The sequence below is a fragment of the Homalodisca vitripennis genome, chromosome 3 (genome assembly GCF_021130785.1).
Source record: "Homalodisca vitripennis isolate AUS2020 chromosome 3, UT_GWSS_2.1, whole genome shotgun sequence".
Classification (NCBI taxonomy): Eukaryota; Metazoa; Arthropoda; class Insecta; order Hemiptera; family Cicadellidae; genus Homalodisca; species Homalodisca vitripennis.
In genome coordinates, this window is record NC_060209.1 from 122,473,345 (window position 1) to 122,491,763 (window position 18,419).

An 18,419-nucleotide genomic window follows, 5' to 3' on the forward strand; every position below is an offset into this window, starting at 1 on the left:
CACGATCTTCTTCCAACTCTCGAACAGCCAATTGAAGGTTTTGGTTGATTATCGCCAAATCACGTTCAATGTTTGCAAGATTTCTGGTTGTTACAGGCCTACCAGGTCCCGGTCCTGTAATTCCGGGATTAATCAGTTTGGCCATCTTTGAATCGCCTTAACCACTTTCACCAGTATCGCCCAATAACTTGTCATTTAAAGCTTTGTTTATCATTTAGCTTAGTTTAGCTGGTATACTCCTGTTTTAAAGCAGATTAGGCTATTTTTAGATATTAGTCATAGTAGATGTAAGAGCAATCCTGCCTTATGTGAAATCCACAGAAGGGTTAAGAAGTTTCTATAGGGGAACAAATAGATCTAGCTAAGAAAAATGCCAACGATGCTTATATCATGGAATCACGTAACCTCTGTAAAGCTGCCTGGAATGTCATTAATCTGGAAAAAGGGCGTACACCTAAGAAAAACTTACAGACAGAGCTTCCTATATCTGCTAGTGATTTTAATGATTTTTTTATAAATATTTCTAATAATGTAAAAGGTAATAATGCCGTTAACTTGAATTTAGCTGGTGCCATCGATATCTTAGAGTTTTAGTGTTATAAAGAATCCTCTATTATTGCCATTTAAATGGAATTTTGTGAATTCTGATGATGTTTTTAAAACTGTTACTGGGCTCAGTAATTCAAAATCTGAAGATATTTTTGGTCTTTCCAACTTTGTGTTGAAGAAAAAATAATAGATGTAATCTTGTATCCCCTCACTTTTCTTATTAAATTGGATACTCGCAGTTGGTGTTTTCCCACATTGTTTGAAACTTACTCTAACTGTGCCTGTATATAAAAAAGGGGATAGATTTAATATTAGCAATTATCGACCTATAGCGCTGGTTCCTGTTCCTGTTGTATCTAAAGTGGTCGAAAGTATCATTAAGTCTCAGATGGAATGTTATTTTGAGCAGAATCATCTGCTCTCATCTGCCCAATTTGGTTTTAGAGAAAATCTGTCTACTGTTAAGGCTGTTGAAAAGTGTTGCAATAGTGAGGAAGCCAGCACTTTATTACTAGATCTAAAGCAAAGCTTTTGATACTGTGCCCCATCAGGTATTGCTTGAGAAATTGAGCTACTATGGTTTTGGGAGGCAACGAGTTGTCACTGTTGTCCTCATATCTTTTAGATAGATCACAGTTGGTCAAAGTTGGTGATCAAAGATCTGATCTTAGAAGGGTTGAAAGTGGGTTCCCCAGGGTTCTGTCCTGGGTCCCTTTCTGTTTATAGTTTTTATCAACGACCTTCCCAATTTTGTACCTAATAAGAGTGTTCTCTTTATGCTGACGACAACACCACACTAATGTGTTCTAATAAGCTATCTGACATTAATTCTGTAGTAATAAATTATATGAGGGAAAGGTCTTACCTCTGGTTTGATGCCAACTGCCTACATGTTTTAACGAGGATAAGACGGAGCATAATTGTTTTTTAGTTTAAGGAAATACTCTGACAATAAATCAATAAAGTTACTGGGAATTAATTTAGATTCTAGGCTTACTTGGAGAAGTCATACTGATGCTCTTTGTTCTCGCCTGTCTCGAGTAATTTTTTTACTGAAAAGACTTAAAATTTGTTACTTAGCTCTACCATAGTTACTAAGGCATATTTTGCGCTGTTTCCATTCCCACCTTTTGTATGGTGCCCTACTTTGGGGCAATTCAAGTGGTGCCAAGGAGGTTTTTTTATGTCAAAAGAAGGCCTTACGCACAGTTTTTGATGTCAGTACTAGTGATTCTTGTAGGCCTATTTTTGTAGAACACGGTTTATACTTACTTTGCCGTGTATTTTTATCTTTCAATGTCTGGTATATGTAAAGGAAAATCTAGATGCTTTTAACCTGAGAAGTGTCGCTCATAATTATAATACAAGGTACCAAGATCTTCTAGATTTAAGATATGTTAGACTCACCAAAACCCAGCAAATGTATTTGTATATTGGGAAAAAGCTCTTTCAATAAGTTACCATTAGGCTGTAGAGATATTACGTGTAAAGTTTTTAAAAATGTTGTAAGATGGCTTAAGAAAAAAAGCTTTTTATTCTGTTGATGAGATGTTATCAGGCAGTATTGACATCGTATTTTTAATTTAGTTTTTTATGTTTTTCTGACATATGTACTTATGACCATAAGTGCTAAACCTAGTATTATCCAATTTCTTTGACTTTGTCATGGCATTGTAATGTGGGACGACAATAAAATGATTCTTGAAACTATAGTATCTCTAAGTCGAATGTTTAATTCCTGGCAAAAACTCGTACTAACTCTTTGCTAAAGAGCTTCAGTTATAATGAAATGTGACACAAGTGCATATAGTAACATACAAAATACAAGTCCAGAGACTCAGTGACTGAGTGTAACACAGTGAATTCTCCTCCCCCCCCCATCTTCATACTCAATCTGAAACGATCAGTAGTGTAATGTTGGATACTTCTCTAAAAGATATAATTTATGATATATCCACGTAAAGTGATTAACTTAATCATTTTAATTTCTGAGTCTCAAGATGTGTATGTACAGTATGAATAACAGAGAACCATCTCTAGTAGCTGTGTGCTAAGCAACTCAGCTTTATCAATCCAGGGACTTGGGTTCACATCCCGTTTTGGGCACGGCATTTTGCACATAAATAAACATCATCTGAGACTAGCATAAAGAAATGTGATAAATGATTCAGAGGTAGAGCTTAACCCTTCAACGCGTTTTGCCGTACTAGGTACGTCATTACACTTTCACTTGAGATCGCGTTTTGCCGTACTGAGTACGTCATGGAGTAGTCGGTTATTTTTGTAGCTGTAACAGACAACTATCGAATGTTTTCAATGAGAAATGTATACCAATCGAAAGGAGAAGATTAATTGAGTCGATATCTCGAAAAATCGATCTTTAGAAAAAAATATCTGAGAAATCAGCTGCATTCAAGACGACGTCATTGCTGTGCAGCCGATCGTTTGTCAGCTTACGTTTGTTGTTGTTTACAGTCATTGTTAGTGTGGTGGTTATGTTCTACTGACATATTTTTTGTGTGTTTTATGTTCCTTTGTTTAGTTATTATTATTAGTTATGCTTATTATTAGTTTTAAAAGCTAACTATATTGTTTTGAAGAAGGAAATCACGTTTTGACAGGAACAATTTGTTGTGTTTTATAAACATGAGTTGGGAATGGTTTGTAGGTTAGCTAGCTTTTAGGGAAATATTTTAGCATATTTTAGGGAATTTATTTTAAAACTGTTATCGTTTTTGTAAAACGTTTTTTAAAGCAATATATTATAATATATATATATATATATATATATATATATATATATATATATCAATATATTATTTATAAAACACAAAATCTCTAAAAAACCGCCAGAAAAATCAATGCAGGAGGGGGTATGACCATGAAAAAAAATAACGCGTTGAAGGGTTAAGACCTGCCTTCAAACAGAGCAAAAATAATTAACAAGGTCATAATAATTATGGTGTAATTTAATGCGTTAATATACTGTTAATCTCTTAAATATTAATCTATAGATTAATATTTAAATTGTGTCTAGGGTACTGCTTTGTATAATGATTACAGTTACATAATTAATACTTTGCAATATAGAATATAATAAGAGCAAGTTCAATAGAATACAACAAGAAAACATCAAAATAAACCATGGAAGTAACTATTTCCTACTTTAGTCTTATGTATTCTTACAAAATAAAATAGTCTATTAATCATGTTTCAAGTATCTTCATTAGGCTTTGGGATATTTAATTTAATAAGTTGATTTTAATGTCATAGCTACTTATTTGCAAAGTCAAAACTCAATCTTCCTGTTCTGAAAATAACATCCAATTTGGATTTACTTAGATCAAAGTATATTCTTGAGTTTTTTTCATATGGATGGTATTTTTAAAATACTAATTTTTTGTACTAAATAATTTGTAATGGTATTTTATTATTGATACTTTATTACAGACATAATGTGACGTGTAATGTTATACATAGAAACAATATTTTTAACTAAGCACTGGCTGCCTAAACTTTGTATAAAGTAGATTTGAGTAGTTGTCATAAAGCTTACCCTAGCATTTATACAATGTTAAAATTTAAACATCACTCATTTTTAAGCCCCAGATGAGTACAATACATTATACTCGTAATTAAACAATGAAAATGGATGTTAATACCACAAAAAACTGCATGTATAGCTAAAAAAATATTACTAAATAAATTATAAATGAATATAAAAAACATATATATTATTATTCTGACATATCACGTACATTTCTGTCCATCTACCCTATTTCGAAGTTTAATTTTTATAAATTTACTGATCATTTTGTTCTTTAAATAAGATTTAAACAGTTAAGTTTGATAAAACCCAAATGTTTTAACAAACATAACATGTTTATGTTTCATGTCTTAACTCATTAGACATAATTTGGAGTTATAATTTCTGTACTTTTCTACAGATTGCATAAATTTTGTATTCTAAGATACAATTATAATTTTAATAAACTAAAAGCTAAGAAATTATAAGTGGAAAATTGGATGAATTGGAAAACAGACATTGCATAGTAGTATATTTACTTAAATATTTAAATGATAGTGTGAGTGCAGAATGTGGAAAACACTGCATGGAAACTTTAAATTATAAGTGAATTATAACTTAGTACTTTTTCTAACATAACTTACTTTGAAAAACTTGCCCATAGCCTTGTAGTCGAGTGAGTCTGAACAGTTGAAGACGATACATTGCTTGGCTATAGCCTTGGCCAGGTCCTTGCATGTCTCAGTCTTCCCAGTGCCAGCTGGACCCTCAGGAGCTCCTCCTAGGTTTAGTTTTAGGGCTCCCATCAAAGTCCTGTAACATAAAATCCATCACTTAATATCACAAATGACTATATAAAAATAAAATATAGCTTACACCCAATTATCCAGGATAATTAAGGCATCGGTGACCATACACAACCCAAAACATGATTTATCTAAAGTCTAGAAAAAATTACTATTAGTGACACATGGCATAAGTGCCATAGCTAAAGTTAACACAACACTGATAAACAGGGCTGCTTTATTGAACAACAGTATAAGAAAATATAATCAATTAATGCGTTATTAATCAAAAACATACAATAAATGTTTTATAAAAAACATTATAAATTTACTACGATAGAATAGATCAAAGTAATACAAATCTAGATTTTATTCCTAATAGGTTTTGTTTAAAACTAATAAAGAAACCCAGGAAAAAACCAAATGCTATACAACATTATGTTACATCATAGACCTTAACACGTTGCTGTACATTATCTTAGAAAATAAATATATTAATTGATTTTAATTTCTTCACTGTATGCACATCGGGTTTCAGATCATCCATCTCTTAATTGGACATTAGGAGCATTTATGAATTTATTTATCTCTTTCCTTGTACAGTACACTTTCACTAATCTGGCAGATATCAGGCAATGGTATTGCCGGATTATTGGAAGGTCCTCAATAAAAATGCTTAAAATGTACAAAACGTGTGTTTTATTACATTTAAAACACTATTTAAAACATTATTACATAGAACACTATTCAAAATTACTATTACAATACTTGTGTACTAAATTTAAATGAAAGGCATAGTTTCACATTTTCTTCAAACATTTTTTTTATGTACACAATAATCGGTTATCAGTGCTGCACCACACTAGAAGTAAACATAACCTTACCTTACGATGCGGTAGGTCTATTGGATTAAAAATCTTTCAATTTTCTTTTGCTTCTTGGCTTGAAAAGACACTTTTAATATTTTCTCTTGAAACCTCTTTAAAACAATAAATATCACTAGCAGACACATCATTTTCTTCTGTCGACTTCATAGAAGTTGCAAAAAGCATTCATCGCAGCATTGAGCAAAAGCCGATGAAATAAACCACTCTCATCTGTATTATAGACTTGATCGGGAGTTAAGTCTAGTTCCTCCATGATTTGCTTAAACTTTTCCTTGAATGGTTCGACTGCAGCAACATCACATGATAGTTTTTCACTCGTTGTACTTAAAAACTGAATTATGAAACAGTCTTTGTTGTTTTTAACCATCCTTATGTTCAAGCATATAGGCTATCCTCAACCTGAGGAAATTCACCCTTTTCAACATTTTCCTGGCACTTCTCACATGCCAGAAAAGTCACTGTTTTTGCAAAAAAACTTAATCTTTTCACTGTTCTTCTGTATGTAATGTATCATATCATGACCGACACCATATTCATTTGCAAGGCTAACAAGCTTACTGCCTTTATCAAGTCTCTTTAAAATCTAGTTCTTCTGAAGCAAAGTTAAGGTTGTATGGTTTCTACTACACAGACATTTCTCACTTACTGTCTTGAAATATAAATCAAGCACAAACTACAACACAAAGTAGAGTAGCTATAACACGGGCACTATTAACGTGAACATAGGGTAAACCACAAGAGACAACTGAGCGATCATAGGTTGTTTGTTATAACAGTTTTCAGTAACATGCCTCAACTTGAATCCTTCATTCCACGCCAATCAAAATACACCACACTACTGGAGTGCCGAACTGGCACAGTGACAGATTATAGAGAGACTACTGTACATGTAAATTTTACACAGCTTTTTGTTCAAATGTGTTTGATCTAGGAACAATTTTGCTGTCATTTATAGAAATATCTGATAATACATTACCATCACTAGATGTTAATACATCAGACTGAGATTTAGATTAACGTCTTAATAATATATTTCTGTAATGGTTATAAATACAGATTCAATGTTCTGAAAAATGAATAATTAATGCACCAACACGGATACAAATAAAAAAGAATACCTTTATTGACCACCTTTAGTAACAGTCTCATTCAATGAAACTTCAAGTTCAAAAGATTATTTGTAGCTGAAATCAAAATTTAATGCTGACTACTATAGTAATTTAAGAGAGAATACAAGTGAGATAACAAAGACTGATGCAATTAAGGGTTGCTGTCTTATTAAAGTCTAATATTTATTTAATTACTCATGTTCCATAAAGAATTCTCAGTATTTTAAAATTATGTTTTCAATTTGCTACGATACCACAGATAACCCACCTCTGGCCAATCAGTACTGGACTTTTATATGCTTAAAATGAGAAATAAAAATACTGTTTGGAACAGCAAAAATAGTCATATAACTGTAATAATGTATGAATCATAATTCAGTGGAATCAAAAAAGTAAATGATCCTGGATCGTTCTAGTGTTTTAGAGTGGTTCTAATGTTAGGAATATACATGTAGAACATATTATTGGTTACATACTCTGTTATGAATTTGTTCACAACTTTCTAAAAAAGCTTTTTATCCCCCATTAGGACATTATTCCATTTATCTTTGATCTTATACAAAATAATGCTAAATAAGTCCACCTGTAGCATCTATCAGTGAGGGGTGTGTTGACCAGCCGTTCCTTGTTGCCCAGGTACTCGTAGCCATATTGTATGCTCGTGGTGATCATAGATACTGAAATACACCCATCCTGGGCATAGTAGCGCATCTGACTGATCCAGTTGAAGTCTACCACTGAGTATATATTATTTTTGTTCAACATCACCACAATGTCACGTGCTGCAAACATCATCCATTAAAAGTTATTTTGTTATATTTTAGAGTAATTATAAAAATATATTGTCTAAAACATTTCCGATAATACTGTGAATCATTGATATGTACAAAGAGAATTTAAGAAAATTTCTGTTATGAAGAAATTCTTGACATTGACTTTTACTTTTAGGGAAAATCTGTTTTACGCAGTCACTGTGTGCAGATTGTCTAATGTTAGATTTGAAATTTTGTTTTACTTAAAACTACAAGTGCTGCGCTATTTCAGATCTGTACTTTGTCCTGGCCGGGAGTTACTATACGATACCAAAGGGAAACTATAAACCTACAATAAAACTTACTTTCTTTACATTATAAAATAATTATGTAGTGGTCCTAAAAATATAAAATTTAATATTTGAGGATTTTAGAGTGGTCGGAAAAGGGAGAGGAATAAGGGACAATTCATTAGGCATGTTTTAATATTATTTTTTCAGCTATATATCAGGAGACACTTGCTACGGAATAGTCAAGTGACCACCCTCTCTTTGTGGAAGGGCAAGGGGCAGAAGAATCCTAGTAAGTTCCTCAATGTAACAACAAAAAAACATTAAAATACCTCAATATCGTTCAATATTAACCTTCTGGCTTTGGCACACATCTCAGTGCGGCCCTAATGAACTCAAGTTAAATTACAGGTAGTTGTCCTCTCAGCTTGGCAAAACACGTGTAATGGCCGGCTGAGTTCGGAATCCCCACTTGACAACTGTGTAAACATGTACGTCATTCTGACAGATTTAAATAGGAATATTTGAGCTTTAACCCTATAAATGACAAGGATTTAAATGCAATCCTCAAACACTAACAATGCTCGTAAGTTTATAATATATTTTGATTGGTTATTTATTATTTTCATATAAATGCACCAAGGATGCATACTTAAATGTAATTTAAGTTTTAGTTAAACCTTAGTTATAAGTATATTTATCTTTGCAATATAAAAATACAATCAGTCTCAAGAAGGTATCTAACATCAAACAGAATATAAACTAATTTCCATATTTTGATGTTAGGTTCCACCAAATGCACTAATATTTCTATAAATTGATTGAGTACACTATAGCAGCTCAGTGGCACTAACACTCGGTTAAAAAACAACTCTAGGATTTGTATACTATGGTATGTGCTGCAGCTGCAAATAGTGAAACATTTAATTTACTCTTTTATTTGGCTGAGATTACCTCATTTTCCAGCCATGCCTGGATAAGGTCTGAATTAAGGTCGTATAACTGTGTAATAACGTAGCCCACCCAGCTGAGCAACCGGACGTGATCGTAATCCTCTGTTCTAACTAAGAAAACTGCCATGACCACCATGAGAAACTCCCAAGCTGAGGGGACAATCATATAAGTTGAAAACTGAGTGCAAAGTAAGCTAACCCAATTGTTGAGGCCAAAGATCAAGGATTCATGAACCAGGTTTAATCTGCTTTGTGGTTAGAGTATCTACTGGATATTGAATTATATTGTTTTCACTAAAATAATATACTTACCATGAACATCAATAGTAATGAGTGCAACAATGGTGATACGATTTGCCGACGTCAATCCTCCTCTAATCAGCTCCACTAATTCTTCTATCTGCTCATTACACTTCTGCACATATGGCTGAAAAAGTATTACTCCATTAAAAGTGATGAATGTTATCGATCACACATACATAATATGTGTGCCCACTACTAGATTTGTGTCACTACAATGATGAAATATTTAAATATAACATTTTAAATTACAATATTATGTCTGCTAAGTTTTTTAATACAAGTAATAGGCAAACAAAAATGTCACTTGAAAACTCAAATATCATACTTTACACAATAGGACACACATTTATAATTGTATGGCACAAGCATTTTCAATAAAAAGGAGTATATTATGTTTCAAATTAGAGCAAAAGTCATTAATTTTAAAGATAGGTACGCTTAAGTAACTCAACCACTCTCAAGTACTTAAATAATCAAAGTTCTTTTCATTCCTGTTGCCACCAACATAATGCACAGTTATAGCTGTACTGTCAGTGTTATAATAGTGGTTTAACCCATTGGCTTATACATATTTTTACTATCAGCTCAACTGGAGTTATCCTATTAAAAATGCTAAAAACGTAAGAGTTTTGTTATATGTTTATAAAAATTTTATTTTTCAAGTTATTTGATTATATTTTATATCTTTTTGGATTAACATGAAATGGGCTTGAATAATAAATAGATAGTGATATATTTGGTCATAATTTAAAAATAATAATGCTGTACAAACTAAAAAGTTTTGGAATTTTTTAAATTAAAAAAATTTTTTTACTCAAATAATATAAAATAAAATACCCCATTGTTGCTTTTATTTTTTTTTAAATGTATTTCTCTGCCTAGCAATACTAGGATATATATATATATATATATATATATATATATATATATATATATATATATATATATATATATATGCATAGTTTGTCAGAATAAATGTTTTTTCTAAATGCTGAAAATTCCAAGAATATTGATTTTTTTCTCTTGTAGTACACTAATATTCTTATAGTAACTTATTTATCATTTAAATTTCAATTAATTGTAGTATTGCAGTTTTTCTTATGTGTTACAACAATATTAGTCTAATTTATACTAACATTTGGTTGAAAAAGGAGTTAAAAAAAATTATTTAGATGGCGCTGTACTTGTCACAGAACAGTTCTGTGATATAAATTTTTAGCCCAGACTAGCTGTCACGGAACCGTTCCGTGATACAAGGCCAATGGGTTAAACAATGGTAAGCTATTACATAGCATGGCTGACCTGCTGTATAAAGCTAAAGAGAAAATCTTACGCATTCCTCCCTTATGCTGAGTACGCAAGAATATTTCTGACACTCTTTACATTCTTTTAATGTATAACTGCATCTAATGTGTAATAATTTGGAAATTTTTAGTTCCTCAATTGAAATTATTGTGATGTAAAATCATTTCACATAGCTTAAGATGACCACCATCTCAATAGAGCATGGAACTACTACCACTTCAGTAACTTTGTAGTTCGACAGATATATCTGAGATCTAGATAACCATTTGAACATCAATGAACGTACACTAGTATGTGGATGCAGTCTTGTAATGGTTCTAAGAGTGTTTTTTGCTTACTCACCAGAAAAGATAGGGACCTGACTATTATTCCAGATTAGCTAGAATACAATAGAATATTCTTTTATTAAGTTAACAACAGAATATTGCAAGCAATGCATAAAAAATAAAAACAAAATCTTGGATGATATCCACTCCTTCTTATGCACACATTATCAGATTCTCATTCTCATGCTAGGCTGGGCCACCTCTGCTCAAATCAAGGTTCGCCCTCCCGGTTGTGACGTAGGAACTGTCTCACAGAGTAAAAGGCATTTCATTCCAAAAAGCCCTTCAATCAAATTTTTATTGATTGATTCACTTGAACTCGTTTCCAGAATTCAGGAAGACTGACAAATGTTACACCTGCCTGTGAAGGTAGGAGTTGAAATACCACCGTTTGATGCTGCCTCATTCAGTAGTTATCTCAGACTCTTGTTTCATAAGAATATATGTCACTTCCCCATGTGAGGTTGTTACATTTGGATATAAAGAATAAAATATGCCTCTAAAATTTTGAACTCTGAAATTTTGAGATTACTCAGACAGCTTTATTTTTGCAATCTGAAAATTCTTCTGAATTCATTGTTCAAGCATCATCCCCACACAGCAATCTCATAGAAGAAATGAGGGAAGATTAGACCACAGTCTGCAATAAGCAGTACCTGCGTTGAAAAAAATTTAGAGTAATCCCAGAGCATAAATGCCTGAATATATCTCGGCAAAACCTTGATTTAGGTATATCCCTAGGGACTTAACATAGTTGATCTCCTCCACTATGGTCTTGTCAGTTATAACTGACATGCCAAAGTCCGAGTTTCTCGATCTTAGACAGAATTGTAAATAAATAATTTGTTTTGTCTGCGTTGGTTTACTAATTTAGATTACTGAAATGCTGTATACAACAGTACAAATCTCTGGATGTTTAGATTTCTAATGATTCTCTTGAATCACATCTGACTAGGAGAGTCTTGACAATGGCATACTACACCAATTGTTCGTGCAGAAGCGATGATCCAGCTTCGTTGACATAAATCAAAAACAGCAAGGGACTGAGTATTGATAATTAATTGAGTAACACCATAGCTTAATTTTGAAACTATCGATGAATGATTAGAGATTTTAGTTATTTGAGTACTGTTGCTGAGGTAAGACCTCCTTCCCACCCACCATTTATCTCTATCCAGAGATATGTGCGTTCGCAAAACTCATTGCTTCTCAATTGAAAATTATGTAGAGAAAGCTGGAATGTTTCACAACTATCAACAGTTGACGGACAGTTTGGAGCTTTTAGTCACACTTTTCTCTTTCACTTAAATATATGTTGTCCCCTAAAAGCCGATTTCAACTGGTGTAAGAGAGTCGTCTTGTGACTCTTTTTTTCTCAATTGGTCTTTAAGTAGCGTGACTGTGTTCCATACTATCCAGTCTCTTTTATAATAGAACTAGCTCTTGCGACTTGAGTGTGGAGCTTAATGGTGTCATTGGTAGGAAAACTGTGGGTGTACATAAGATTTGTGTTTATAATTTTATTTTGCTTTTTAGAATTTGATGGTTGGTTTCTGGATTATTTTATTTTGTTTTGTAGTGGATAAGAATTATGTTTTCCAATTCTGAGATTTTCTTTGTTTGTTCTTTAAATAGGAGGGACTGTCTTATGTCATGCCCTTCATAAAGATGTTGTAGTTCTTGTTCATGTATTTTTTCTTTCTCAACCTGGGCTAAAGTTTCTTGCAATTTTTCTTGTAAGGCTTCAATTTTGTGCACATACTTATCTTCTATCTCTGTTAGATCTTCAATTCTTGCCTCCATTTCGTCAAGTTTAGCTTTTAGGGCTGAGTTACAGATGTTCTCAAAATGTTATCATAGATGTTCTCAAAATTTTGTCATAGAAGATGTTGGCTGTTTAACCCTTTCCGGGCCAGGAGGCAATATATTGCCACCATAGATTAGGTGTCTGAAAAGTGCCAGGCGGCAAAATATTGCCGTTGGTGACATATGCGAAAAGCGCCAGGCGTCAATATATTGTCTCCTTGATATTCATCGTTTTCTTAAATAAATACGATGTCAAATGATTAAAGTTTTGTTTTTTTTATTCCCTGGTATATTTGTAGATAATTAATATGAATATCATTTTTATTTTGGAGGTCTATGCATTTTTATTTCATAATTGTCATGTGACATTATCAGCTGACTCAATCTTTCGTTGTTTATTCTTTATGCTTCAGTGTAATCATATTATTGTATGCTGTATTCTTCTTAATTATTTTATTTTGTGGTTGTAAATATTAGTAGTTATAGTTGTTACGTGCTTAGCTATTGTTTGTAGTTGTTACAATGACTGACAATTTGTGATCTTACGGAAGTGAAATTGTAAACAGCACATTTGTAAATAGAAAAAGTGTAAATAAATTTCAAATAAAATTGTGTAAATTTTTCTTGGTAAATAGTGTTTTTTAACTGTATTGAAACTGTTTATGGATTCTACAATCATCTGTTTACCGGTACATCCATAATGTGAATATTTATTTTAAGTTTCTTGCAATGTAAGAGTCAGTTGCTTTAACACTTATAAAAAATGTTGCGAAGTACAATTATGCGTATTTATACTAAATGTGTCATAAAAAATTTATTTATGAGAGAAATAACACAAAATTTTGTATGGTTGTTCCTTTCTAAATGTGTAATATAATAAAATATCTTTCCAGCATAAAATTATTTTTCCTTTTTTAGTTATTTGCAAAAAAATAACATTTTTTTATGTAATCTATTAAAACATGTTTTTATTTTTATTTTAAATTACTTAAAACAACTACATTTATATAATTTTTTGTTGATAGTATATACGAGTAATTTGGTGCAACTTTTAGGTCATTCTCTAATTTTCATGAATACTTATAAATTTTAATCTAAGAGACTGCAAAATCACCAATTTTAGCCTGGCACTTTTGAATAGTCACAAGGGGATATGAGATGTGAAAAAATTTTGCAACATCTCATATTTGCTCCTGGCCCTGAAAGAGTTAAAGTACTCAAGATCACTCAGTAAAAGCCATATTGGTGTTAAATTGTTGCTACACACTTGTTTCGTGCCTTCACTATTCGATGGGGTTGATATTTCATTTAGAAAAAGACATTGCATAAAAGTGCTCGGTGTTGCTATTGATTCCCAAAAAACCATCCTGGATTAGATAAGATTAAGACTTTTGAAAAGAATTTCTGCTACCTCAATCTGAAACACTAAAAAATTGTAAAATTATTGATTTTATCTGTAATCCTTTATTTGTCTCCAGTTTTAAGTCATAGTTTGAATCTAGATAACCTTGCAGATCTTCCAAAGAAATAGAATTCTCTAATTAAATTCAACTTTAATCTTAAAAAGTTTGACCCCATAATTCAATTTCAAAAACAGGTTGATTTTCTGCCAATAATGGAATGTTCCCGACTTCAAAACTGTTAGTTTTGTACACAAAGTTCTCTTATCTGGAGAACATGTGTCTGAAAAGAAAAATTATAGACTCTGCAGGATGCTATGCAAGTACTAGACGCGAATCAGGAACTGGGTTGTATAGGGTTCTTGTACTTTGGTCCCAACAAATATTAGGAATGGCCCACTTCCAACGATATAAAGTTTATCTGCCTGCTAGAACTTATAAATTTACTGCATGATGTTTGTTGTAGTTGATGTTTGAGATACATTTATTGTATAAAACTAAGCACTTATTTAGCATCATATTTAGTGACGTGAATAATTTTGTAAAGCAACAACATAGCTGTTTAAAAGTTGTCAAGAATAAAAGCATGATTTTTATGTGATGATTTTTAAATTTAAATATCTAATAGTCTCCACACTCACCAACAATTGGTTTTCCTGAAGAGCTGATGTAACCTCAGCTGTCCAGTGTACACAGGATGCACACAGGACTAGCATACCTGGCCACTCCAGCACCCAGTTGTAGCGAGCCACTGTCTTGTACGCCTTGATAGCAGAGTTGCACACATCCTTCACTGATGTTATCATCAACTCCTCCACCTGCAGCAACCATTTCTCCACCATGCCCTGGAGATAACAGACAATACTTCTGCCACTCACTGAGACGTTAGCAACAATAATTATTTTCAAAAATTAATAAAAAGTTAGCAGTGTGGTTTTTACAACATAAAAATTTACATTTTGAACAGATATTTTAACTGATAAGTACAAAATAAATATATATTTTTGGCTATTCCTTGAGACTAATATATATATATATATATATATATATATATATATATATATATATATATATAAATTTTATACAAACAGATATTTTTTGAGAAAAAAATTGTTCATTGCTAACCTTGGCGTCAGCAGGAATTATCATGCCAGAGAAAGGCACAATCTCACCCTCCGCTGAGATCATTCCTGTGATGTGGACATCTTCGGATGTAAATTGGAGCTGATCAATGCCCTCAAAACACTTCTTAAGATGTGGTTGTACTCGAAGAGGATCTTTTGTCTCTGACAAGATCTCAAGCAGCTCATCGTTGGACAGGAAGAAAAATCTAGCCAAATAAATTATGTTTTATGAAATGAAGAAAAACATCAATCCTAGAGATGGTAAATGTATATTTTATAAATATTTTACAACACACACCTAGTGGCAATTATTTAATGAATTAATAAAACTTGATTTCTAGATAATTAAAAACAATTAGCAATATATACTTTAACAATGAAATAAAGTAAACCAAAGCAGTAAATATCTTATATTCAGTGTGATTTAAAATAGAATGCCATTTCGGAAAAGAGTAAAACACTGTGTAAATTAATACTAAACTTTATAGGACACAAAACCAAATACAAGAATGAAAATACAATTTTATTTTTTTCATTAGTTAATTATTTTGATCATGTTCAACAACCATAAGTTGATAAATCTGTCTTACTCAATGTTTGACTTATTATACAATTCTTAGTCTGATTTACACTATGAAAATAAATTGTTGTTGAATTAAAACTGTCAATCCAGTATACTTAGTAGGAAACATAATTGTTTTGGACATTTGCCATCATTCAGTGATACAAAAATTCAGTAACACTACGTTTCGGAATCTGCAATCTGATCTCTTCTTCAGGTAAATAACCAACCTAAATCAGAAATCACAACCACCACGTTGTGTGTCAACTTCACTAACTCTAAAACATGCACTTAATAAAAAAAACTAAATACAACACTAACTATCAAAACTGAACTACAAAATACAGATCACAATAGGTCTGCATTAGGTCAACCAACCACCTACAACAGACTGAAATTATACTTTGTTTGAAATTTATTATTGACAATGGTTGATTTGTAAGCATGAAATGATTTTGGACGTTTGCCTAAGTTATGTGTTATGGATAGAACACATGAAACAATGTCAAATGTCAGAAATTTTGTTATCGTTTCAATCCACTATACCTGGGAAAGTAGAGACGTTTCTTCTCCAAGTAATCATTGAGGCCTTTCTGGATCTCATCAAGGGTCCTGTTGCACTCATTGAGTATTTTGAGCTGTCCTTGGTATTCTGTTGCCACCAGGATGTGTGTGTCCTCCAGAGTCTCTTTCATCATCTCCCGCCATGCCTTGTCCACTTTGCGGAAGTTGCGAGCCTCCTCCGGCATCTGGCGCATGATGTCTTCACTGCTAAATATCGGCTCCAAATACATCCAAGTGGCTTGCACCTGTCATTATATCAACAGAGTTTCAATTTTTATATACCCACTTGTGGAAGTCAACTATAATACAATATAATTACAAAAATACCTTAAAAATATAAAAAACAAAAATAAATGTAAAGAATGAAGCAAATTTTACACTTGTCAGATTGATGTGACTTTAGTGTGCTATGCTGTATGGCCCATTTGTCTCTGGTTGTGAGTATGGAGTCTTGAAGAGTTCTAGTCTGACCATAGGTGTAGCTTGGATCATTAATTTTGGGGCACGGATACAAAAGTCTATTAACTACTTCTACTTAATGCCTTTAAAGGTACATACAATTATACGATTGAGTTTTTATTTTGAACATTTCATCAACTGAGTCGAAAGGAAAACCTACTATTATTTCCCTCCTCAATATTTAGGATGCATAAATCTGGTGTTAAGAGTTTTCCATTGCAGTTGCATGAAAAAATATGTACTGAGGTGTGGATTTTTCTTTTACTTTTATGATTGATGGGTTAAAAGGAAGTAATTCTTATTATAGTATGCAATACAGTAAATGAATTAATTTATTAAGAGTTTATTATTTAGTATCTAAAAATTATCCTGAAAAATTTTATAACAGTGTAATATTTATTGTAACATTTAACAATGACAACTGTCCGAAATCCTACTATCCTTTCAAACCATCCATTGCCAATAAGAAACTTTAAATTATAGTGAAAGTAAATGTTACCTGAAGCCAGGCATCCAATATGTCCTGCATCGAGATAAGTTTCTCCTCCCACTGTTGCATCTCACTCTGGAAGGGTTTTACATAAGGCGAGCCTCGCATGGTCTGAGCCTTGAGGATGTGGTCATCCAACATCACTTGAATGTCATCAACAGCAGAGAGGATAGCAACACCAGTCTCTCTACACAATCCAAATATACACACTTAATCAGATGAGTTAGCTCACTTCTGACAGAGTTTGACATAAAACAAGCCTCACTTGATCTGAGCCTAAAAACGTAGTCGCGGACATCAAATTTTGAATGTCATTAATAGCAGACAGGCTTGTTAGATTTGTTTCATAGCAAAAGGCATATATACACACTTAGTTGGCCTCAGTTCAGTGTAAGACTTGATCGTGACTATTACTGACCTGTAGGGAATGAGCTCAAAGCATATGTCGATCCATTCTTGCTTCATCTTGCGCAAACTTTGCTCCAGGGCAAACTCTCGACTGGCTGTCACCCCAATCTCTTCTAGCTTGGTGATGTGTTTGGTTAAACCTAGCTCGATCATGTCGGACAGTGTTGATTCAGGCGTTGGCAAAATGGTGATGCCAACTGCCTCACTTATCTGGATAAATAAAAAACTAAAATGAGATTTTTAATTTTAAAACCAAGTAGTTAACTCATACACTACAATTGTTTATTAATACATTTTAATATAAAAACAGAAATATATTTATTTGTTATTTGTTATTATTTATAAGATATTACTGATATTCAAACTAAAGGTTGGGTAGTTAAAGGAAATATTTTTAGTAATTTTTAAAACTGTGCTACCTAAATTGTTTATACTGGTTTCCACTCACCTTTTGTACAAATGTATTTAGTACTCTTTATCTCAAGAACTTTAACCCTTATAACGTCACAGACGCCGTATGGCGCATAGACAAACTATCTCCAAACGACAAAGACGCGGTACGGCACATCGACACAAAACTGCGTCTATAGCAAATTTAAGTTCCTTTTAAATCCGATCAATGTCACTAGCGGTATGCGTCAACCATGTGTGTGGGTTATTGACCTATGTCAAGCGTCAAAAATATAGCTGTCGCGTTACATTGTTTGAAACAATAGACGCGGTGTCTAGACACTCTCCCCGCCACACAGCACAGACGCCGTACAGCGTGCGCGCTTTTGTTTGCAGTTTGGCTTCAGGTAGTGCGTGTCTAACCATCGCTG

General features: G+C 32.6%; 1 protein-coding gene across 1 annotated transcript in view; it reads right to left on the reverse strand.

The window, feature by feature from the left end:
* Positions 1-18,419, reverse strand: part of LOC124357469 (dynein axonemal heavy chain 3) — a 132,951-nt gene that overhangs the window by 72,186 nt on the left and 42,346 nt on the right. The window contains exons 18-25 of the mRNA XM_046809297.1: positions 17,609-17,808; positions 17,200-17,377; positions 16,224-16,486; positions 15,117-15,321; positions 14,633-14,836; positions 9,164-9,278; positions 7,440-7,638; positions 4,720-4,888 (exon numbers count right to left, since the gene is read on the reverse strand). Of these exons, the coding sequence (XP_046665253.1) occupies positions 4,720-4,888; positions 7,440-7,638; positions 9,164-9,278; positions 14,633-14,836; positions 15,117-15,321; positions 16,224-16,486; positions 17,200-17,377; positions 17,609-17,808 (1,533 nt within the window). The remainder of the gene's footprint in view (positions 1-4,719; positions 4,889-7,439; positions 7,639-9,163; positions 9,279-14,632; positions 14,837-15,116; positions 15,322-16,223; positions 16,487-17,199; positions 17,378-17,608; positions 17,809-18,419) is intronic.